Source organism: Vairimorpha ceranae (genome assembly GCF_000988165.1).
Source record: "Vairimorpha ceranae strain PA08 1199 chromosome Unknown NODE_63, whole genome shotgun sequence".
NCBI lineage: Eukaryota > Fungi > Microsporidia > Nosematidae > Vairimorpha > Vairimorpha ceranae.
This window is the reverse complement of record NW_020169358.1, coordinates 1-22,598: the sequence shown is the minus strand read 5'-3', so window position 1 is coordinate 22,598 and position 22,598 is coordinate 1. Positions and strand designations below refer to the sequence as shown.

At 28.2% G+C, this 22,598-nt stretch overlaps 11 protein-coding genes across 11 annotated transcripts; 5 read left to right on the top strand and 6 right to left on the bottom strand.

Moving 5' to 3' along the window:
• Positions 1-7,363: 7,363 nt before the first annotated feature.
• On the bottom strand, positions 7,364-7,558 carry AAJ76_6300015041 (hypothetical protein; the record flags this gene model as incomplete). The annotated part of the gene is made up of 1 exon (XM_024476168.1): positions 7,364-7,558. One exon carries the CDS (start codon positions 7,556-7,558, stop codon positions 7,364-7,366), a length of 195 nt encoding a protein of 64 aa, XP_024330268.1.
• Positions 7,559-9,157: 1,599 nt separating this feature from the next.
• On the top strand, positions 9,158-9,286 carry AAJ76_6300013441 (hypothetical protein; the record flags this gene model as incomplete). The annotated part of the gene is made up of 1 exon (XM_024476167.1): positions 9,158-9,286. One exon carries the CDS (start codon positions 9,158-9,160, stop codon positions 9,284-9,286), a length of 129 nt encoding a protein of 42 aa, XP_024330267.1.
• Positions 9,287-12,269: 2,983 nt separating this feature from the next.
• On the top strand, positions 12,270-12,413 carry AAJ76_6300010329 (hypothetical protein; the record flags this gene model as incomplete). Its single annotated transcript, XM_024476166.1, has 1 exon — positions 12,270-12,413. One exon carries the CDS (start codon positions 12,270-12,272, stop codon positions 12,411-12,413), a length of 144 nt encoding a protein of 47 aa, XP_024330266.1.
• Positions 12,414-12,708: 295 nt separating this feature from the next.
• On the bottom strand, positions 12,709-13,032 carry AAJ76_630009567 (hypothetical protein; the record flags this gene model as incomplete). The annotated part of the gene is made up of 1 exon (XM_024476176.1): positions 12,709-13,032. The coding sequence occupies one exon, from the start codon at positions 13,030-13,032 to the stop codon at positions 12,709-12,711; it is 324 nt and encodes a 107-aa protein (XP_024330265.1).
• A 99-nt stretch (positions 13,033-13,131) lies between these two features.
• AAJ76_630009081 (hypothetical protein) lies at positions 13,132-13,518 on the bottom strand (the record flags this gene model as incomplete). The annotated part of the gene is made up of 1 exon (XM_024476175.1): positions 13,132-13,518. The coding sequence occupies one exon, from the start codon at positions 13,516-13,518 to the stop codon at positions 13,132-13,134; it is 387 nt and encodes a 128-aa protein (XP_024330264.1).
• A 301-nt stretch (positions 13,519-13,819) lies between these two features.
• AAJ76_630008779 (hypothetical protein) lies at positions 13,820-15,271 on the top strand (the record flags this gene model as incomplete). Its single annotated transcript, XM_024476174.1, has 1 exon — positions 13,820-15,271. The coding sequence occupies one exon, from the start codon at positions 13,820-13,822 to the stop codon at positions 15,269-15,271; it is 1,452 nt and encodes a 483-aa protein (XP_024330263.1).
• A 228-nt stretch (positions 15,272-15,499) lies between these two features.
• On the top strand, positions 15,500-16,129 carry AAJ76_630007099 (dhhc-type zinc finger domain-containing protein; the record flags this gene model as incomplete). Its single annotated transcript, XM_024476173.1, has 1 exon — positions 15,500-16,129. The coding sequence occupies one exon, from the start codon at positions 15,500-15,502 to the stop codon at positions 16,127-16,129; it is 630 nt and encodes a 209-aa protein (XP_024330262.1).
• A 436-nt stretch (positions 16,130-16,565) lies between these two features.
• Positions 16,566-17,024, bottom strand: AAJ76_630005575 (ribosome biogenesis regulatory protein; the record flags this gene model as incomplete). Its single annotated transcript, XM_024476172.1, has 1 exon — positions 16,566-17,024. One exon carries the CDS (start codon positions 17,022-17,024, stop codon positions 16,566-16,568), a length of 459 nt encoding a protein of 152 aa, XP_024330261.1.
• Positions 17,025-17,995: 971 nt separating this feature from the next.
• Positions 17,996-18,946, bottom strand: AAJ76_630003653 (vacuolar atp synthase subunit ac39; the record flags this gene model as incomplete). The annotated part of the gene is made up of 1 exon (XM_024476171.1): positions 17,996-18,946. One exon carries the CDS (start codon positions 18,944-18,946, stop codon positions 17,996-17,998), a length of 951 nt encoding a protein of 316 aa, XP_024330260.1.
• Positions 18,947-19,284: 338 nt separating this feature from the next.
• On the top strand, positions 19,285-20,256 carry AAJ76_630003314 (pseudouridylate synthase; the record flags this gene model as incomplete). The annotated part of the gene is made up of 1 exon (XM_024476170.1): positions 19,285-20,256. One exon carries the CDS (start codon positions 19,285-19,287, stop codon positions 20,254-20,256), a length of 972 nt encoding a protein of 323 aa, XP_024330259.1.
• A 1,881-nt stretch (positions 20,257-22,137) lies between these two features.
• AAJ76_63000198 (hypothetical protein) lies at positions 22,138-22,401 on the bottom strand (the record flags this gene model as incomplete). The annotated part of the gene is made up of 1 exon (XM_024476169.1): positions 22,138-22,401. One exon carries the CDS (start codon positions 22,399-22,401, stop codon positions 22,138-22,140), a length of 264 nt encoding a protein of 87 aa, XP_024330258.1.
• Positions 22,402-22,598: the final 197 nt, after the last annotated feature.

Sequence of the window (22,598 nt, the reverse complement as noted above, 5' to 3'; positions counted from 1 at the left end):
ATCCTTCCTGTTCATCCACGATTAATATAGATTGCCCGTATCTAAATTCATATGGGAATACTGTAAAGCTATGCGATAAGTTGGTTGACAACCTTTATTGGCCTTTGGAAAAAAAGTTTCCCAATAAAACTTTTCAAATTCCGTGATTTTCCTTAGTTTAGACATTAAAGTTTGGTTAACCCTCTCAACCAACCTTGTAGTTGTTAGATTGAATGGGGCTCCGTGCTTTCATTTAAATTTATATATTCCGACTAATTTATCCACCACCCAGGTTTTAAATTCTTGGGTCAGACAGATTTTTTCAACATTGCGGGAAAGAGTCCATCTAATCATTGATTGTTGTAAAAAAAAGGAAAACAAAAATTTAAAGAAAGATTAAAAAAGCTAACAAGATAGAGAATATATTGTTTGTTAAGCAAGTTTTTAATTTTAAAAAACTGATTTTCTGTGTTATTAAAAAGCCATGTAAATTTATTTAAAATTTCAGATCACTGCCATTTTTATGTCCACCGGGCATAAAAATATTATTTGAATAGAGTAAAACTTAAATTTTTTCAAAAAAAAACCGATATTTAAATTTTAATTCAATAATTGATGTTATCATTTTGAACTTGTCTACTGTAATATTTAATTTTCAGCTAAATTATTTCAAAAATTTGATTAATAGGACCCAGATTCGGATAAAAAAAGTGGGTCCTAAAATTTTTTTTTTTACCCCCCTCCTAAAAAAAATGAAATTCAGAAGATTGAAAAGAAAAGAATTAGAAAAAAAATATTCAATAAAAACATAACCTTCTAGGCTTTGATTTAATAAAAGCCCAAGACAATTATATAATGAATTAATCTTGTATTTTTTCGACAACATAAATCGAACTAAATAAGGATTATAAGCTTTCTAGTTTTACACTTATACGGTATGTCTTTTTTTAAAGCAGGCCAACATCCTTCTATTGTATTGGAGTGAACGCCGGTGCTGGAACCCTTTAAATATTTAGAATGATTAATTGTTGAGTGTTTAACACCAATCTAATGTAAGTTGGTTACCTTTCCAACAGTCGCCATATTTCATCGAATTTCGTATTACACACCTACTTAAGTGCAATCTTAAGATCGATTTTGTCCTGTCATCAACTCGAAATAATAAAATTCTCCTTTTAAATACCCTTTCAACCATTCCAAAAATCCAAACACCTTCTAACAGGTGTCCCTTGTTATATTTTCTTTTTCCGATTTAAGATTCGTCAATTTCAATTATTTCATTTCCCATGTAATTAATATTCAAATAAAATTTAATTACTAATTGTTCAAAAACTTTTTTTAAAACTCTAGATATACACTTTCTTGATATTCGTAAAATAAATATATTAGAGACGTATTAGCTTTAGCTAACTGGCGTGTTTGCCAGGAATTGTCCCTGTGGCTAAAAAGCATTCTAGGATGCTGCGGGAAATATGTTTACGTAGGGTGTTTTATTGAAATCGGACCTTGTACTTGTAGAAGGATTTTTGTTGTAGTGGCTACCTTGGGTCATCATTTTTAAAATTAAATTTTCTTATTTATATTTATAGTAAACCAATAAACATATTTGTTTAGCAAATGGACCAATATATTAATTTAATTATTAAAACGAATGACGTTTCAACGTGATATTGTAAATCATTGGTCACCTTAAAATGTGGTATAAGAATTATACCACACCAACCATAGTTCAATAATTTCAGAAAAAACAATTTTGAACATTTATATTTTAAAAAATGGTGTCCTTCCAAACCGAGACTTTTTTTCTATAAATTGGACAAAGCTTATTATAACATCTAACAAATTTTTATTTTTCTCTATTTTAATAAAATCAGACTTTGTGCAGCTTTTACACACAGAACCATAAATTTTAGATTTCTATATTCATCCAAACCACTTTTTTCTAATTCCTTTCTTTTTAATCTTCTAAATTTCATTTTTGGGTAGAAAAAAAAATTTTAGGATCCACTTTTTTGGTCGATCTGGGTCCCATAACCCAGGCCCCTTTAGAACCAAAGCTGTCTTTTCGATATCACCGGGGTCCATGTTCACCCGATGATATCCCGATTTTGCATCTAACCCAGTAAATATTTTTGCTCCTTCTAATTCATCAAAAATTTGTCTGTTCGTGACATTAAATATGCATCTTTAATTGTAATATCGTTAAGACATCTATAGTCCACACAAAGTCTGCATTCACTATTTTTTATATTTACTATACTATACCAACCAATGACCGCCAGTGGCTTTCATTGGGTCGAATAATCCCATCTTTAAAATATTGCTTGAAAATTTTCGATGCTTCGACTACCTTGTGCAAACCCGGCTTGTATAGAGGGGTACAAACTGGTCTATTGGTTAATGTTTAAATTTTATGTGTTCCCATTCCCAATCCTTTTCTCTTGCTTAAAAAAAACTTTATTCCCTTTTTTAAGAAACTTTAGTATAACACTATTTTCCTTTAAGAAAAGATTTCTAGAACGTACTTTGCCTCTACGTCTTTACATATAAAAATTCAATTGTCATTTCTTGCTTTTCAATTTTTATGCTTTTCTTAATTGTATCTATTACTCCCAAGTTAGTACTATTTACTGTAATTAAACCTGTTTTGGATTTTACTGTCTTTGAATTTCCTACAAGATTGGCTTGTAAATGTTAACCATAGCACTCGAGTCTATATAACAACCCCAAATTGGTTTGAAATTGTCAAAACTAAAACTCCTGGACATGATTTAACATTTTAACACAAACAAAATCATTTTTATTAAAATTTTCTTCCTCCGTTTTATCTTTGAATGGTTTCGAACACGTATAAACCTTGGTTCCCCAAACTTGTTTGAAGTGTTAAATTTACACTCTTCTAGCCCGTGCCCTTATTTTTTTATAAAGCCCAGCATTTAATAATTTTTCTTTTCTCAAAAGTCCTTTCTTTTAAGGCCTCAATTGGAAGCTCAAACGTTTTGCCGACCCCAATACTACTGTATGCCTGATAGAGAAATGTTCATGTGATTCCTCTTTGTGCATTCATAAGAATCTTTTTTCCTACTTCTTCCGGTAACAAGTTTAGTGCAATTGCTACTAACACATCGTCAGGTATCGTCGCTCTTCTACCCATACTCGTCATTCGGTCAAGAAATGCTAATATTGTTTCTTGCCAGTCATATTTCGTTTTTGCCGGCTCTTTTATAATCGTAAATGCTGCTATTTTTCTTACAAATGATTTCTGAAAGTAAATATCAGCCCATCCAACAACCTCGCCGATTCAAAAGAACAGTATCCAAAATTCTCGCTCTCCGCGTAGTAGTCCCATCCCGAAAGCATACACAGTTCTTATTTCATTCCGATATTAATGTGACTTAACAACTGCATGTTCCCAGTGTATGCTTCTGGACTTATTTGCTTATCACCTTCAATTATGATCAAGTTGTTTGACGTTGACGCCAAATTGTCGTAGACATTTTCATTAAACATGTTTTATTAAATAATCATTTCTTTTAAGCCATTTTTCCTGATCTTACGTCAAATCGAAACATGAACTAGATTTCTATACCAAAACTTCCTAATTCTTATTATGTTTTGCTAGATATAATTATAACATATTTGCAACTGTAAAACATAATAAAACATGTTTCATTTTTTAATTATAGTTCTCAACACATACTATTGTAAGAAAATGTTGATAGAAACCCACCAAATTATTTGTAATTTTACAACTGTATTTACTCTCTTATCACTCCAATTGCTTATGTTATTGTTAGACTTTTGCCTTTAAAATCTAAATATTTTTTTACGATTATTTATACATCAATCAAATATGCTAATTAGTTTAAGCTTTTGCATTAACATTCTCTTTGCATTAAAGTAATTTTTAAAAAAACAAAACAAAGATTTTAATAAAATATGCTTATGAAAAATTGATTTGATTGTAATTAAAGATTACATTAAATTCTTTAAAATCATGTTTATTCTTAAAAAATCAAAAAGGATGTTTCATAATTACGGCCTTTAATTGAATTTAATAAAATTAAGCTTATTTTATAAAATTTAAGAATTTAAATTAATAAGTTTTGTTTGTTTTAAATGTGAATTATTTAGACAAAAAAACAAGGATTGATTTTTTTAAATAAATTTAATTAAATTTTAAGCTTAAAAAGAAAAAAAACTTTAACCTTGTCATGCTATCGATTTTTCTACAGCTTTTTTGTTACGCTTATCAAAAGGCCAGTTCTGGTAAATAACAGAATATTTGCCAACAGTTATGTTCATTTTTTGGTAGTCAGTTGGATTGTAAAGAATATTTTTTAATTAAAAAATCTTCTAAGAGTTTGTATGTGTGTGTGGGAATTCGTGATGAATTTGTTTTGTGTTCTTATTGGAATTTCGAGATACAAAAAAGTGAGGGGCAGATGTTTGGAATCGCTTACGCTGGAAATAAATTAACGACTAGGTTTAGAACTTTTATGCATGGTTTTTCTAAATCTTTTAATGTTGATAATGTTTTTATTTACATTGTAAAAGATGATCTTAATCATTTATGCGGAGGAGATGTGCAGGAGAGATTAATCTCTGCACTAAGAATGTTGTCGAAAAAAGAATCATGACCAAAATACTACTTTAAAGGATATGTGTCCAACGAGGAAAGCTTAATAGCTAGGACTTGCAAAAAAAATATTGAATGGGAAAATCAGTTAGAAAAATTTAATATTGATGGCAATTTAGACATAAGACGAGATGTAGATAAAGATTTTTATTTTGTATTTGATATAGATTTAAGTTATTTTAACTTTAAGCCATTGCTTAAGGATAATATAATCTAAAGGTTTGACGACAAGAATGGGATAGTATACAAATTTTTAATTAATTTCGATTTTGTTTATTCATTTAATATCAAAGAGCTAGTGGATAGGGTAATATCAGACAAATATGTTCTATTAAATTTCAAAAAGTTGTCTTGTGAAAAATGCAAAGACAAATTGTTGTTAAGAGAAGGAATTTTCAATGCAAAATTATCAAATAAAGCTGCACATGCCCATCTAGAATGGATTGATAAGACTTATAAAAAATAATCATTGCATAGAATATATTGAAGAATTTGAAGGCGAAGGGTTAGAAATGATTTTGATTTTTATGTTTTTAATATAAAGACGGGAAATTTTTAAGCTTTTACTACTAGCACATGTTTTAAGTAGTAAACTCAACCTTAAAAAAATTCCTTGCCGAAATTTTGTTCAAATTAAATGTTATTGATAAAGAAACAATGGAAAATTCAATTCAAAGAAAGAATTTACTAAATTTACAGTCATGGAAGATAAAAAATTGATGATAAGTTTTTAGCGCCTTTATTAAAATTAACTAATATGTCTCCATTTTATTATACGTTGATAAGATATTTATTTATAATTTTGTTACAAAAATGAATTTGTTAAAAAAGATTGTAAATAAATGTAAGATTGCTTAAGTACATATTACTTGGATTACGAAAAACCATTAGTAGATTTTTTTTAAAAGTCAAAAAACGGCACAAAATCTCCTTTAGTCAAGAAATTTACAATGAAATCATAAAAAATATCTTTGTTGTTATATTATTTTATTTATATAACTTCTAGCGATTACAAGCGGAGTTTTACGAATTACGTTTACCAGAAATTAAGTACGCGGTGTAAAAAGATAATGAACTTTCGCAAAAATCCTGCGAGACGGATTTAAAGAGAAGAAAGAAAACAAATTGCTGCTTTATATAAGAAAATGGAGAGTATTGTTGCAATAAGCTTGAAAGAAGCGTCATGAATGTGGTTTAGTAAAACTTTTTGTTGGTATTAAACATGGGTTTATTTATTATAAATTATTTAACTAACAACATGTCAGATATCTCATGATATAGGAAGATATCTTTGACATGTGTTGAAGGCATTCCTACACTTTTAAATTTTATTTATGACATTACAGATTTGATATGTTATATGATATAAAATGTTTGTCTAAGTTTCTAGCACAAAAGTTTTGCATTCTTCATTTTCAACTTAATTAATCAAGCATGTACGGAACTTTTAATCGTAAGATAACTTTGTGTGCTAAAAAACGGATTATATAAGTGATTTATAAAAAAAGTAAAAATGTAATGTTTAAATATTATTATTTACAAGTAACAAAAAGAATCTAAATTAATATATAAATTATTAATTTAAATATCAAATTTATTATTTTTTTCTAATCATGCTAAATAAGCCTTGTGTAAACAACGGCTCTCGTTGGTCTTACTCTTTGGCTTTCGCTATTTTGTATTCTCTTCAATACTACATCGAAATTCCCCCAAGAGTCTTCTTAAACTTTACAAATTAAATGTAAGCTTCTATTTTAGCACTCTTTCCAGCCCCACCATTTTTAGGGTGGTATTTACTTATTATGCCGTGTCACATTATTGAGCAATATTAGTACTTAACATAATTGGGGTTTAATATTATAATAGAATATAATACTCCCGCTACAGAAGGTTGGTCTCGTCTTTTAAAAGGTACTTCCTTACTAATTCCTTTCGAGTCATGAATTCTTTTCTTTGCATAACTCCCATTTTCAAGTCTCACGTTATAAGAATTTTCTGGATGGTCCTCAACCATTATACTCAGATCTAAAAATCTGCCTTTAATGTATTTTTATTATATCCTTTTAAATTCTCATTCTTAGCAACTCTAACCTTTTTGTGTTTAAAAAGTTGTTCCATATATCAACGACTAAACCTCTTGGAATAACATTCTTGGGGACTATTCTCTATCAAAGCTGTTCCGTCTCATCCCTACAGCTTCTACTGGAGTGCACTTTATTCCTGCGTAGAAACTTAACTTACATTTCTCAATTGCTTTATAAACTTTTTCTGTAAATGATTCCTTCTTATTCCTCAATATTCCATTTCTTATTTCCTATAATTCTTTCAATCCTACCATTACTTCCGTGTTGCTCTAAGCTTATCTTCCTGTGTTCAATGCTTAAAATCCCGCAAAGCTTGCTCATGTTTTCATTACAAAATTCTTTGCTGTTATCGGTTAATACTTTCTCTAGTTTCTTACCCTTAGTACATAAATACTTCAAAAAGAAATTACTTTAGATGTATGCTTGCTTTTTATAACTTTTCCCCATAATCTTCTCTAACTATGACAAAAACTCCTTCTTCTCCAAATTCAATATCAACCTTTTCAAAATATCTTATTGTATTTATAAAATCACTGCCTCCACTCGTCTTTCTGTTCTACTTCTGGTAGGTCTCGCATCTCTTTAAAACTTTTTTATCTGATCTTTTATTCCTGGCCAATAGTATTACTTTCTTAACTCTTAATATACTGTAATTATACTTCTATGGTTTAACTTCAAATGGCAATAAATAATCAATTTTTCTCGGGTGAAATCTCTCATTCTCTTCAGCTTTAAAAACCCATATCTCTTTTCTGTCAACGTATTTGATGGATCCTAGGTCGGAACGGTGCTTGTTCTGAATATAAACACCAAACAGACTAAGCTGTTTAAAAGAATAAGAATTGCTGGAAGGCATATTTATTTGATATAAATTTCTTTTTATGGTTTTGGTTCCTTAATCGAACCCAACAACTTCTAAGATATTAATAACGATGTAGCAGAACCAATCATTTGCTTAGATGTTACCAAAAGATACGCCTTTTATAACACCTTTATTGCTATTGGTGCTCGTGTGCACAACATCCTTCCTCTTCTTCATTAGGCGCAGTATTTTGATGTTTATCCATTAAGTTGTGTCATCTGTGCTTACTAATACTCTGTTGTTATTTTTGTTTATGGCTTGTGTTCGAAAAGGGCCTAGTTATGGGCCGCTTGTTTTTGTCGCCACAGTATTTCTAACCCACACGTATTCGCCAGGCATATAAAAAAATTGTAATCTGGAGGCATTACGAGTGAGTAACGACTGGTCGGCGCCTAGTTTAATATTTAAGCTATGCCTTTGAGGTTAATTTTAAGTGTTTTGTGTAGCGGGTCAAGTTGGCTAGTGCGATAAAGCACATCGTATGGGGAGTATTTAAGTGTTCTGCAATGTGTTAAATTAAATGCATATTTATCTTTTGTAGAATAGCTGTGAGCTTTTGCTTTTTTAAATTCGTATAACGTCTCCAAGCGTTTAGTTAAATCGCTCTGAAATGCTGTTTCCTATTGTATTGTAGGTGGATGTGATTTTATGCTTTATATTATATTCATGTAGCGCTCGTTTAAATTCTTGATTTGTATTGTCTTCTTTGATTGAAAAGAATTGTGTCAAGTGCACCGTGGTTGATTATTCTAAGTGTCTAGATATCTTTGTACAAAGATAGTGGTGATTCTACGAAGATGACAAACCCTGATTATCTAAAAGACATCTGTTATGATTAACAGAAAGATTTTTTTTTATTAGGCGTTTTTGGTAACGCGAATGTGCCATAGATGTCTGTTGAAATGTCTTTAAATGGTGCCTTTGCTTCGATACGTTCTTTCAGTGGACCGCATTTTATGTAGAGATGTTTATCATCTGGTAGGAAGGTATTTTGCTTTAATTTGCGCTATCTGTTCTTTTATCCTCATAATATGCAGGCAATTTATTATAGTGTAATAAAGCTTATTCGAGCCCGAATGTGTCAGGTACCTATGGATGGAGTTTAATAGCGATACAACTAGAGAATCAGGAATTACTATTTGTGACCCTTTATCAACAATAATACCATCTTCGTCTTCAAGAACTAAGGATTTATACATTTTTAATAAATTTTGTCAGAGATGTTTTCGCGCTTTTCGTATTTCTTGTATTGAAAGCGCACAATTTGTTATTGTTTAGATTGTTAAAACTCTTGAGAGACGGTCGGAAACTTGGTTTTGTTCGCATTTAATATGACTAATCCCGTGGTCGTATTCTTCCAGCAATAGTTTCCATCGTTGTACTCTTTGATCGTTGCTTTCTGTTGTGAATATGGGTTTTTATCTTCTATATATATACTCTGATTTCGCTTAACAAAATTATTTGTTTAAAGTATTCTAGTGCCTTAATGAGTGCAAGGCATTCCTTTTCCGTCGTTGTGTATCTGTTTTAGTGTCCGATAATGTTCTGCTGAAGAAGCCGGTTGGGTTTCCATCTTGTTGAAATGGGGCTCCGATGGCGCTATCTGGCACGCCTGTGAGAGCGAGAAGGGTTTTATCGGATCTGGGGTATGTAGTAAGGTTTTCCTCTTTATCTGACAAATTATATCTTCAAGAGTGCTGTTGTCTTCTTTACTTTATGTAAACTTTATGTTTTTCTTTAACTTTGCGTTTATGTTAACAAGTTTATTGCTTAAGTTTTTGACAAACGGTCGATACCAATTTATCAATCCGAGGATCGATCTAAGCTTTTGAACGGTCTTAAGCGCGCTGTTTTTTGGCCTGTCAATTCTGGACGTGTCGGGTTGAGTTTTTTTGCGCTTACTTTATATCCTAGATAGGATACGGGTTCTTTTAGAAAGCTACTTTTTCGAAATTGACGTCTGCGTTGTTGTTATGTAGTCTTTCCAACATCTACTTTAGATGCTTAAGGTGCTCTTCTACGCTCTTGCTAAACACTAGAATATCATCTGGTGTTATATTCTATTATATTATTAAACCCCAATTATGTTAAGCACTTATATTTATTTAAAATTTCAATGAGATATACATGGCAAGTATCGCAGTGGAATTCATCTTGTTACATGTAAAAGCATTTTCGATTTCGGTTTCCATATAAGAATATTTAAATATAGGTTTTGAAAATAGAAGTCTATCTATAATGTAAAAAATATCGACTTTCAAAATTTGTAACAAAAAATGCGATGTGCGTTGTTGCTCGAAAGCGAGCTGGGCTCGCGATATATAGCATAATATACGTAGGGCTGTACACAATCTATCTAATTGGTCATTAGAGGTAGAGTAAACTAATTAAAAAAACATAAAAGGGCAAAATAAATAAAGGAAAAGGGGCCGGGGCTCTGGATCTCCCTGTAGGCTGTAGGTGGGTGACCAACTGGGCTCCTGGCCCCTTTTTTGTACCTTTTTGATGATGAAAACCTTATTAGAAAAAATAATCAAGACAAATGAAGAAGAAATAATTTATCTTCTTTTTGGTTACAAGCTTTTTAAGGACAGGCAGGTATGTATACATTGTAATGTGAATATGCACCTTACATCAAATAAAAAAATACAAGATGGGTCTGAATGAAGGTGTTGTCATTACAGTTGTCAACGTTACCAAACCACTCTTTCTGTTAGGTTAAATCTTGGATGTCCGCCTTTAGAACAGACTTTAAAACCTTACTTAGAGCCATATACTTTTATTAATGTGGAGATAGTCAGAGAAATATTATTGAATATTTGGATATTGGAAAACGCCCCACCAATTAATTAACAAAATTCAATTTTAGAACGTATTAAGATGTATTTTTAGACCAATCCGGTGAAGTTGGGGACCAAATGTTATAGTAAAAATAGGTGAAACTAAATTTAACTTCGTGGTAGAATATCACAATAAAAAATTTTTTATCTTTATGAATTTTCTAGAATTTTATTTTCTATAAAATAAAATTTTAGATAGAAGGATACACAAAAATTTAACATGAAAGAATACCTATATAACGATGAGAAAAACATGGTAATCAATAAAGCACCATTAATAAATAGTTACTTAAAAATATATTTTAAGACGGGACAGTTGACTTTATCTTCCCACCAACTTTGATTTTAAAAGTCACAGAGGTAAATCTGCCGGTCTTTGTTGGTGTTTTTGTATTGTTGATACCTCCCATAAGTTTGCCTTGGGATACGCTACTATAGTTGAGTCCCGTTCGGCCAATGTCCTAATTCCTATAATAAATTAAGTGGTTAAAGCCGGCAATATAATTCATTCTGATGAATGGAAAGCATATAGAAGTTTAGCAGATAATGATACATATTATTACGCTACTGTCTGCCATAAGTATAATTTTGTTGATCCTATATCAGGCGTGTATACCCAGCACGTAGAATCTTATAATAACAGACTAAAAAGAGAAATCGGAGCCAGGAAAAGATTTAAGCATAATACAAAGAGAAAAACTTATATTAGAATTTATGTTTAGGGAAGAAGTTGTTGTAGAAAAGTTTATATCTTTTATTAAATTATTGGAATATAATTTTTTTTCCGGGACATATAGCACCTGATCCAAAAAAAGTAACAAGATGGGCTCGCGATGATTTTTAACCCTTCGTTTATTTAAATTTGTAAAATTCTTTGTACTTTTTATTAAGCAAGAATAACACAAGTATTAAGTTTATTTCTGTAAGGACAGCACAATATTTTTGTGAATTTTCTTTTATTTTATTCGAATAATTTAAATCATAGAATAATGACTATTGCAAAATTTAATCATTGACAATAGTGCATTTTATAATTTTGAACAGTACATGCAAGCCCAAAGACACAACGCAGGTTGAAAAAAGAGCATATATTGTATTTATAATCCCGTTTAAAACGGAAAAGCAGTAGCTATCATCAATCAATCAATATATATAAAAAGTTTGAATCTAAATATTTATTTATTTTTTAACCCTTTTTTTTAAAATTGTGAAATTCTGTTTTAATTTTTATTTAAAAGCACAAAAATACAACTTTAAGATTTGTATATAATTGTTACTAAAAGGATATTATGGGTTTTTTGTATTTTATAGAGGATTTTTCAATTTTTTTGTAATTGCAAATTTTACTTTACAATGTAAGACATTTTGTACTTTAAACAATGCACACAAGCCTTAAGACATGTTACACAATGAAAAATAAGAATATGTCGTGTTTATAATCCCGTTTCAAACGGGATAGCGTTAGCTAGTCAATATATATAAAAAGTTTGAATCTGAACATTTTTTTATTTTTTAGCCCCTCTTTTTTAAAATTCTTTGTATTTTTTAAATACAAGTAGCATAAGTGTAGGGTTTATTTTTCTAAGCACAGCACAGTGTTTTCGTGCATTTTCCCTTGCTTTTATTTAGTTAAATTAATCTTATATAAGGTGTTTATAGCAAATTTTAATTTATAATAAAAAAAATCATTTTGTAATATAAAATAATAAATACAGGCATAAAGTTGCATCATACACAACAAATGTAAGAACACACATTATTTTGATCACGTTTCAAACGGGATAGCGTTAGCTAGTCTTTTATATATATAAAAAGCTTGAATCTGAACATTTATTTTTTAACCCTTCTTTTTTAAAAATTGTAAAATGTGTTGTAATAATTTATTTTGTAATAATTTAATTGTAATAATTTATACTATAACAGTTTATGTTGTAACAATGTTTTATTGTAATAATTTATATTATAGCAGTTTTTTTTTAACAATTTTTTATTGTAGTAGTTTATGTTAAAATAGCTTATGTCGTGATAATTTTTTATTGTAATAATTTAAATTATAGCAACTTTTTTTACAATTTATGTTGAATAATTTATATTATAACAGTTTATATTGTGATAATAATTTATATTATAGCAATTTATGCTGTAATAATTTATGTTATAACAATTTAGTTGTAATAATTAATTTCTAAAATTACTCCAAACCAATAACTGTTTTTATTAGTTCCATTTTATTTACTTCAATTATCTAAATTATTTATATTGGAAAAATAAACAAACTTTAAAACAATTTAAAATATAAAATATTTAATTAACTAAGCTGTGGTCGATTATTTCTGCAAATTTAGAACTCTTCTTTCCTTTGCTTTCTTCATCTGTCGCAGAGCTACTTTTACTACCAGAGGATTTTTTACTCTTCAAACTTGCTTGTGAATCTCCTTCATCATCTCCTTTCGCAAGTGCCTCAGGCTTAGTGCCATTACCTTCATCGCTGAAAAAAAACATAAGAGATACAACTGTAACAAGAGCTACTAAAACCACTAACCCTATAAAAAGAAATATTTTTTTCAATCCAAATCCACCTATCTGCGTCTCTTCATTATTACCAGTTTGTTGTTCAGTATCAGCCATATTAATTATTTTTCTAAAAAAAAATTTTTATATTTTTTTATAAAACACATTGTTTCACATTGTAAACTGTTTTAAAAATTGTTTTAAAAAATCAAAAATTTAATTAATTGTAGTCTCTGGTTCGTGTCTTACGTTTTTTAAATTTTTCATTTTTATAAAATCAATTTTTCCTTTAAGGTACACTAACTTTTCAAAATCAATAGCTCTGTGTTTTAAAGCTTGTAACACTTTATTATTGGCTATTTTTTTCAAAACATCAAGGGCTAAAAGTCTTAATGGGGTAGTTAAAAAATCAACCAATAAAAGACTTAATTTCTCTAAATCTTTAGCTTCCAGATATTTGAGTTGTCTATGTGCATTCTTCTGCATTAAATATTCTGATAGGTATGTGGTGTCTTCAGATTGTATTGAGGACTTAAGTAAAGTGGCAGATGTTTCGTCATCTTCAGTACTAAAAATTTTCTTCTTTTTATTGCTTTTAGACATTGAAGGGGTTTAATATTTAAAAACTAGTGAATGATTATTGTCACTGGAAATGTAAAGACTATATTAAAAATTTACTTTTGTTAATTCATGTATGTAAAGGAAGCGTTTCTTATTGATTGCCAATTTATTCTTTTAAAAGTATAATTTCTATAACGTATTAATAAATTAACTTCTATATATTAATATAATGTATTAATAAAAAACATATAAATATTAAAATAACGGTACAAATCATTCCTAAAACATGTACAAGACATAAGTTTCATTTTTTTTCCATTAAATAAAGAATACGTTACAAATTATGATAATTTTACATATTTCATTTTTATTAGCTGTAGAAATATCAGAAAAAGGCTTTATTTATTCAGTGGGTATGAAAAAGTTCCTATCATTGGACGGTGATCACATTCGTATTCTTCCTAAACATGAAATGCCTGAAGTCTTTGACATAGAAAAAAGAGGTGGTGATGAATCATACAAACTAAAAATCAGGCCATATCCACACCAAGGAGACCAGGTTATTGATAAAGATTGGTGGACTAATAATCACAGGCTTATTTTACACGATCCCACAGAATGGCAAAGTGAAAAATTTACATTTGCACTACTTCCAGAAAATATGATAAAAATAGTTGTCAAAGAAAAATGTGTAGAAGCAGAAGATGAAGGTTATGTAAGAGCAAGATCTTGTAAAGATAATGATAAACAGTTATACCGGTGGATTCCATTTAAAGATAGGTTTGTAGTAGAAGAGTTTGTGGAAAGGCATGGAGGTGTAGTAAGAGGATGGAGAGGACACAAGAAACCACATGGATACGATATAGGCGATGATTTGTACTATCCTCCTAGATTTAGACCAATAAGACCACCGAGACATGATGAAGACAGTAGTTTTGTTCCGCCATACAAACCACCAAGATATCCATCGGGGCACCCGTACCATCCTTCTAATCAACCTGGGCATCCATTATACAGTCCTGATTGTGATCTTGCAAACCCGTCTTACGATTCATTGATAAATGATCCATCATTTGGAAGACCGCCATATCATTCTAATGACCTGTCACTTGGAAGACCGTCATTTCATCCCAATGATCCATTATTTGGAGGGTCATCTTATAACCCCAATTATCCATCATTTGGAGGACCATCTTATAACCCCAACTATCCATCATTTGGAAGGCCGCCATATCATCCTAACGATTCATCTTTTGGAAGACCACCACAAGGTTCGTATATAAATGATCCAAATTTTGGTAAGCCTCCACATTTTAAGGAATCGAATTATCCATCTTTTGGAAGACCATCATATCATCCTAATGATCCATCTTTTGGAAGACCATCGTATCATCCTAATGATCCATCTTTTGGAAGACCATCGTATCATCCTAATGATCCATCTTTTGGAAGACCATCGTATTATCCTAACGATCCATCATCTGGTAGGCCTTCATTTGATCAGTGTTCTGAATTTCCGGGCCAATATCCATCCAATAGTCCCTTTTATCCAAGTCAACCATCACATCCTGGTATCTGGGGACACGAAGACCCTAATTTTAATAGCATTCAAAATTACCCACATGGTTTAATTCCCGAATCTAATGATCCTTGTGATGGCTGTGATCCGATGAGAAGAACGAAGGATTATCGCGGAAATCTGTCGGGTTCGCGTGACAATACTGGATGCGATGAATTAGTAGATAATATAGAAAAAGTTATATGCGATATAAACAGTCTCAATTTTTCAATGTAAACATTTGTCGAACAATACACAATTAAGAAGATTTTTACATTTTTTTAACTTGGCTTTAAATTTTTTAATTAATTTTGTTGTAAATATCTTTTTTGTTAATACATTCTTATAGGTAGTTTTAAATTGTTTTTTTATTGTTATAAATACATTTTATTTATAACCCCTTTAAATGAACAAATAAAGATTTACCCCTTTTTAACACATAAAAACACCTTTTGCTATACCCTAATGGAATTATATGCACTGGTAAATAAATGCACAAGAAAGTTAGAATATCTTGTTATATCATGTGTAGTATGTTTCTATATTCTTTCTATTTATGATACAATTACATCTTCTCACAAAATACTGCCATTATATTTCTGTCTGCTGTCTTTTTATTATTACATCAGGCTTCTTACAAAACACCCAGATATATATTTAGACTTTAATTGTGTAGATAATGTATGTAAACGATGTAACCGTTTAACAGGACGAAAGAGTGTACATTGCGAAATTTGCAACAAGTGTTTTTATAAACGAGATCACCATTGTGTAATTACAGGGAAGTGTATATCGGCAGATAATACACCAGACTTGTATTTTACTGTACTGTTTATGTTCTTATATTCTATTTTAGCTTTATTTCGATCTAGTTGTTTAAAAGAATTTATATTTTTTTATAAGTATATGTGTTTTCTTAGTGGATTTTTACTCGTGTGGCTTACTCTTCTATGTTTGAGTGATAAAACAACAGGTGAATTGATTAAAAATTTTTATATTGCCGATTTTAAGATAAAAAATATGAAAAACTTGAATAAGAATGGAATTTTGTGTGTTGTGCTACCGATAGTATGTAAAACTGTACGGATAATATAAATTAAATATTGCATTTGTATATATATTATTTTTATACATATGAGATATATATTGTACAATATACAGACTAACTGTATATAAATTAACTTTGTTATTTAATTTACTTTTAAATAAAATATATTACAATTTTATAACTTTTAAGTTTATTATTAGTTAACTAATATTTTTACAACTACAACCTTCCCTTTTACTATTTTTCGTCCATATTTTTTATTTTTACTTTATTAATTAACTTTAATAAAGAAAATTTTTCTTTATTTGTTATCAAAGTAAAAAATATTGTAAATTTGTTCTTATAAGACATTAAGTATATGATAAATTACAATATGATCCTTAGCATAAAAATGTAATGAATACAACAATATTATAATTTTTTTTCAAAAAGTTAGTTATTAAAATAAATTTAAAACAGCTAAAGCACAAATAAAATTAAATTTTATTTACGTTTTTTATTTGCTCTCTGATTTTTAATATTAACTTTTATTCTTTCTTTTTTCTCCTTTTTCAATTCGTTAAATGACTTTTCTCCTTCTAAAACAGCTGATTTCAACAGTAAATTTTTTTTACTGTACGGACCAAATCGTGGTATGTATTTTTTTAACTCTTCATCGTACACTAAAGATCCCTTTTTCTTTTTAATTCCTTTTTTAGCAGCAAATGCCTCCCATTTAGTTTTAGCTTGTTTTTCTGAATACTGCATAGGTATTTGGTAATCATTCTGGTCCAGTACATATACAAGATCCAGATCTTTTTGAACTGTTTTGTGTTTTTTCACTTCCTTCTTAAAAAATGCTATCATAGCAGATGCTTCTTTATTTATTTCTGTGTGTATATTATCTTTTAAAGGGAAGTCTACATTTTTTGTGACAGTTAGTAAATTAAGATACGCTTTCATAAGGGATTAATAATAAAATAATTTGAATTATAAAATATTAACTAAATTTTAGAATTAAACTGAAGAAATAAGATATTACTTAAGTTAATATAAATTAATTTGCTGTTTTTATGGATTGTACAGAAAAAGAAAATTTTTAGTTGTGATATACAATTTTGATAGAAATGTTTATGACAAATATATTTACGATTTTATTTAACTACAAATATTTATTTTTAAGCCAACTTTTTGATGCATAATGAAAAAAGTGAAATGATTTTTAATGTCTTAGAGAAGTTAAAAATAATAAAATAAGTTTATTGTCATCTAAGAAAGCTTCTAGGGCACCAAAACTCAAAATCAAATAATTATTGACACACACCAGCACACCACTAGAGCCTTGTTTGTAGGAAGATGGGGAATCCCGTAGGTTTGATAAAATTCAACAGTCATAAAGACTGTGACCTGCAATCAGCGGAATTTGAGTTTCAAAAATTGAAAAGATTTTTAATGCCTTAAAATTAAAAATAAATAATAGGATTAGAAAATGCTGTAAGGGTGGACATACTTGTCTATTATAGATTAGCTCGGTGTTTGTTAACAAATAAATAATTATTAAGGCTTTGGCACCTTTAATCCTCCTAATTTCATTGTATTTTTAATTTCATTATTGAAAAAAACTGCTTAATTGCTTTATTGACAGTTAAAACGAAATATTGTAGCAAAACATCTACAATTTTATATAAGCAATACATCTACAATTTTATATAAGAATAATAAATGCTTTACAACCAACTATCTAAAAATGACATCTAGACGTAAAAAAATAAATGAAAAGTATCAATAATATTTTTATTGGTTTTGCTTTCTTCCTGAAATGGGCAGAAAATTATTGAAATTTATAAAATTTTATTGTTTCTCAACAAAAAGTTTCTGTTTAAAACATTTTATAGACAACGGTACAATTACTATTTTACATTAAAGTAAGAATTTTATTTATTAAAAATATTTTCTAATTCTGATCTTCTATTTTGTAGTACACACTCAATTATCCACAAAATATTTTTTACTTCTTGCTCTTTAAGTTTCAAATATGCATAAACACATGTTACATCATTATGTATTCTAAATGACTCCTTATATTTTTCTAATTCCCTTTCCATAAAGTCACTGTACTTAAAATTTACAATATCATCTAATGTTTCAGCTTTTATAAATAACTCGATAGTCTTACCATCAAAAGATGTTATATTAGGAAATAGACTCTTTCTATCAGTGTTAGTATTTAGTGTATTAATAGTCATATCTAAAATATATCTATCTGCTTCTACTCTTAGGATTTCTTTCATAAAAATATCTGTATCCTTTAGTGACTCATATGTATCTTCTATAAGATACTTAAGAAATAAAGCCTGATATTTTTGGAAATCATTATCTTTAAAATCAGTAGCCCATTTCACTCTGTAGAAATATTTCTTAAGAAATGAATTTTCAACACAGAACATTCTTACATCATGCATATCTTTACAAAACTTAAGGGTCTTAAGTGCGTTAAAATCTCCTATCTCTATTTTATTATATGATTTTTCTAGTTCTGGGTCTCCCATCTTAGACTGTAGAAGAAAAAAGAAGTTGTGTATCATGTGATTCTCAATCCAATAATCAAGTAATATTTTTAGTGTATTATCATTACAAAAAGACATACAGCTATTATATTCCTGTAATATAGTCTTATTAAGTCTCTTTCTAATCTCATTTTTAGTCAACTCCATGTCTTCTGTAATAAATTTATAATTTTTCATAAGTTTTATAGAAAATTCTTCTATATTCTCACACTGTTTGAGACTGTTGTAGTCTTCTTCTTTATAAAGTGAAAGTTCTTTACCGAAAATAGAAGATATTAAATATCCGTAATTTTCTGTACACTCAAATTGATAATTCATAAGTAGGGTTATTATTTGTAAATAAATAAAATAAATTTATTGTCATCTAAGAAAGCTTCTACGGCACAAAAACTAAAAATCAAATAATCAGTGTTATTATTTGTAAATAAATAAATAAAGAACCAATAAATAATTATTATTAGGTTATAAAAATGATTATTTTTTAACAATTTATGTTAATGATTTTTTTATTTTTAAAAATGAACAATTTATAGTAATTTTTTATTGTTTATAAAAAATCATAGTAGAACACTTACTTGTAAAAAGTTTATTTTCTTTGAAACAAATAAAGATTAAATAGTTCTTATTAAAAAAATAAAACCCTTATTTAGTAACAAATGAATATTAAGCTTTTTTCTGAAAAAATAGAAAATTATATAAAATCTCAAAAAAGTAATGTGCATGAAAATATAATTTACTGTTTTAAAAATGAATATTTAAAAGATCTTTTAAAACCTACACTACTACAAGGAAATCCACAGGTAGATAATTATACAGAAATATTTATAGAAGAAGAAAATATTTATCATAAAAATAGTCCTATTTTTTTATATGGAGAATATATTAAATTATCAAGGGAAATGACACAGACACCTTTAAAAATAAAAGGAAAATTGAAGTGTAAAAGAAGTGTATCAGATTTTATTAATCAAATTAAAGAACACTATAAATCTAAAGATGTAAAATTTATACCATCTGGTAGAGAAGATATAGATGTAAAAATGATAGGAGGTCGTCCTTTTCTTCTTAAAGTAGTAGAACCAACTTGTAATTTATTTAATGATCGTATTAGTTTACATTTGTACGACAATGTAAAAATACAAAATTTTATGCAAGTCACAAAAGACATAAAAAAACTTATTTTGTGTGGTGAAAAAGAAGAAAATAAGGTTTATAGATTATTTATAGCAAGTAAAAAAGAAATTATATTTGAAAAGGAATATAAATTATTGCAAAAAACACCTTTAAGAGTTCTCCATAGGAGAGCTAATTTAGTTAGAAAAAAATATATTGAAATTTTAGAGACTAATTTATGTAAAGATTTGCAAAATGATTTTTGCTACAGTGAAGACTTAAAAAAGGAATTTAGCGAAAATATTCTACCAGTAGATTTTTACTACTACACTGTTATTCTTAAAGCATCGGCAGGGACATACATTAAAGAATTTGTACATGGAGATTTAGGAAGGACATGTCCTTCACTTTCAACTAATGATAATTTATGTGACTTATTATTTTTAGATGTTCTTAAAGTAGAAAAAAAAATTATTGATTCATCGTTAATAATACGAAAGATACAGATTAAATAAAAGATATTTGAATAAAAGACAATTAATTAAAAGATAAACAGATTTAATAAAAGACATTTTATAAAAGGCATTTAATTAAAAGATAAATCAAATGTAATATAAAAAAGTTAGAGACAAATTAATTTTATTGACAACATAAAAAATATTTTCCAAGTACTCTATAAAAAAAAGATCTTTTTTTCTTAACTTCCTCCTCTTCATAGACTACAGCATCTTCTAAATTCTCTTCTGGTTCTAAAATAATACTTTTTTCTTCTATAAAAAATTCTTCTTGTACCACGGGCTTTATTTCTACCTTAGGCTTGACATTTTGCTTGTGTGATGGATTTTGTCCAAATGATATTTCATACACTTCACCTTTTGTACTTAAGTTGTTTATTTTGTAAATTTTGGGATTTTTTTCAGATTCATTCATTGGATTGTTTTTGTAAAACGTTTTATTTTTAATATTAGTAAACAAACAAATTACAAATAAAAAATAATATTTTTATTGGTTAAATTTTATTTGCGTTTCGTGTGGGGAAAACATAAGTACGTTGTAATGTAAAAATAAAAATATTTTTTAATTTTAAATAAATAAATTATTATAAAATAAAACGGGTGTAAATATAAAAATAAACTGTATTTTATCAATTTATCAGAAAAATAACTTTTAGCAATTTTGTATATTTGTTTATAGTTTATATTGTAATATTAATATAAATCTTTAATCAATATAAATTTAAAACAGGATAAAAAACAAAAAACTTTTTAAATTCTTTTTTAATAATTTTTTGTATACGAGTAAATGCGTATAATTCACTGATTTTTAAAAAAAAGCTAGAGCAGTTTTTGATTATATAATAAGATTACTTTTTAGTATAATAAAATTAAATTGTCTTTTTAAATTTAAATAATTTTATTCATTCTACATATTTAAAGAAATATATATATATAAGTATGGTATTCACCACATGTTCTTTATTTATTTTAAAATACAAGCTTAAAATTAAAATAAAAGGAAAAAAATAGACTAACTAGAGCTTAAAAAGGGCTCTTTCTATTAGATTTTATGTTTAGATAGCGGTATACTGTAGAAAAATTTTTATTTTTTATTAAATTATTAAATTGTTTTTTTTTACCGGGAGATTGAGAGAATCTGAATACAAATCGGGGAACTGAGAGAGCTTAAATATAAATCGGGGACTGAGAGAGCTTGAATACAAATCGGGGACTGAGAGAGCTTGAATACAAATCGGGGACTGAGAGAATCGGATCCTAAAAAACTACTAAGTTTGGTATAAAAATGCTATTCTATTAAGACCAAATTTTTTATAGTTAATTAATTGTTATTTATTTTTAAACCTCGTTTCTTTGTTTTCGTGTTAAATATTATTAAACTATCGTTACTTTATGACAAGTATAAGAATCTGACATATTTGTAAAAAATCAAACCTCGTTTGCTAACAGTTCATAAAAATTTTACAGCATGGCCATTTTTGGCCTATGTAAGGTTTTGTAGATTGTTAAAACTAAACTGTGTGAAGCTTAACTTCGTTTATTAGTTACGCTGTTAGAAGTAAAAAATAAAATTTATTTTTTTTAAAATATAAAAAAAAATGAATTTTGCATCGTGTATAAATATTAATAACGCAGAATTATTTATTTCCAATTTTCGAATCTTTTCTACGTATAAATTGTAAAGATTGAGTCATAAGTTAAACCCTTTACGGTTTATAATTACTAAGGAAAAGTTTGTGCATATAGGCATTATGCATGTCTTAGGCATAAAAATGCTTTTTACTGGCAAATTTTATTACAAAACATATTAATATACTATTTAAAAGAATAGATGCAATGAGCAACTATGTTATAAAATAATACAAATTACCTTTAAAAACTTTAATGATGATCATTTTTTTTAAAATCATCCCTCAATTTTTTTAGTCTACTGTAAAATGAATTGAATCTTCTGTCAACAGAAAATATTAACTTCATAAAAATCACAACTAAAAAAACAACAAAAAACGCTATTATTACCCCAATGTAAATTATTACAAATCGATTAAAAAAAAAGTAATAAAATAAAATAAGTTTATTATCCTTTAAGAAAGCTTCTACGGCACCAAAACTCAAAATCAAATAATCAGTGACACACACTAGCATACCTCTCTAGGGCCTTGCTTTTAGGAAGATATAGAACCCCGTAGGATTTATTAAAATCCATTAGTCATAAAGACCAAGACCTCCGCCCAGCAGGATTTGAGGTTTAATGCCCGGCTCAATACACCATTTAAGGACACAACTCAGTCAAGCGGAATGCTACGTCATAATATGCAGCTTTAAGCCAAACCCTTCCCAGG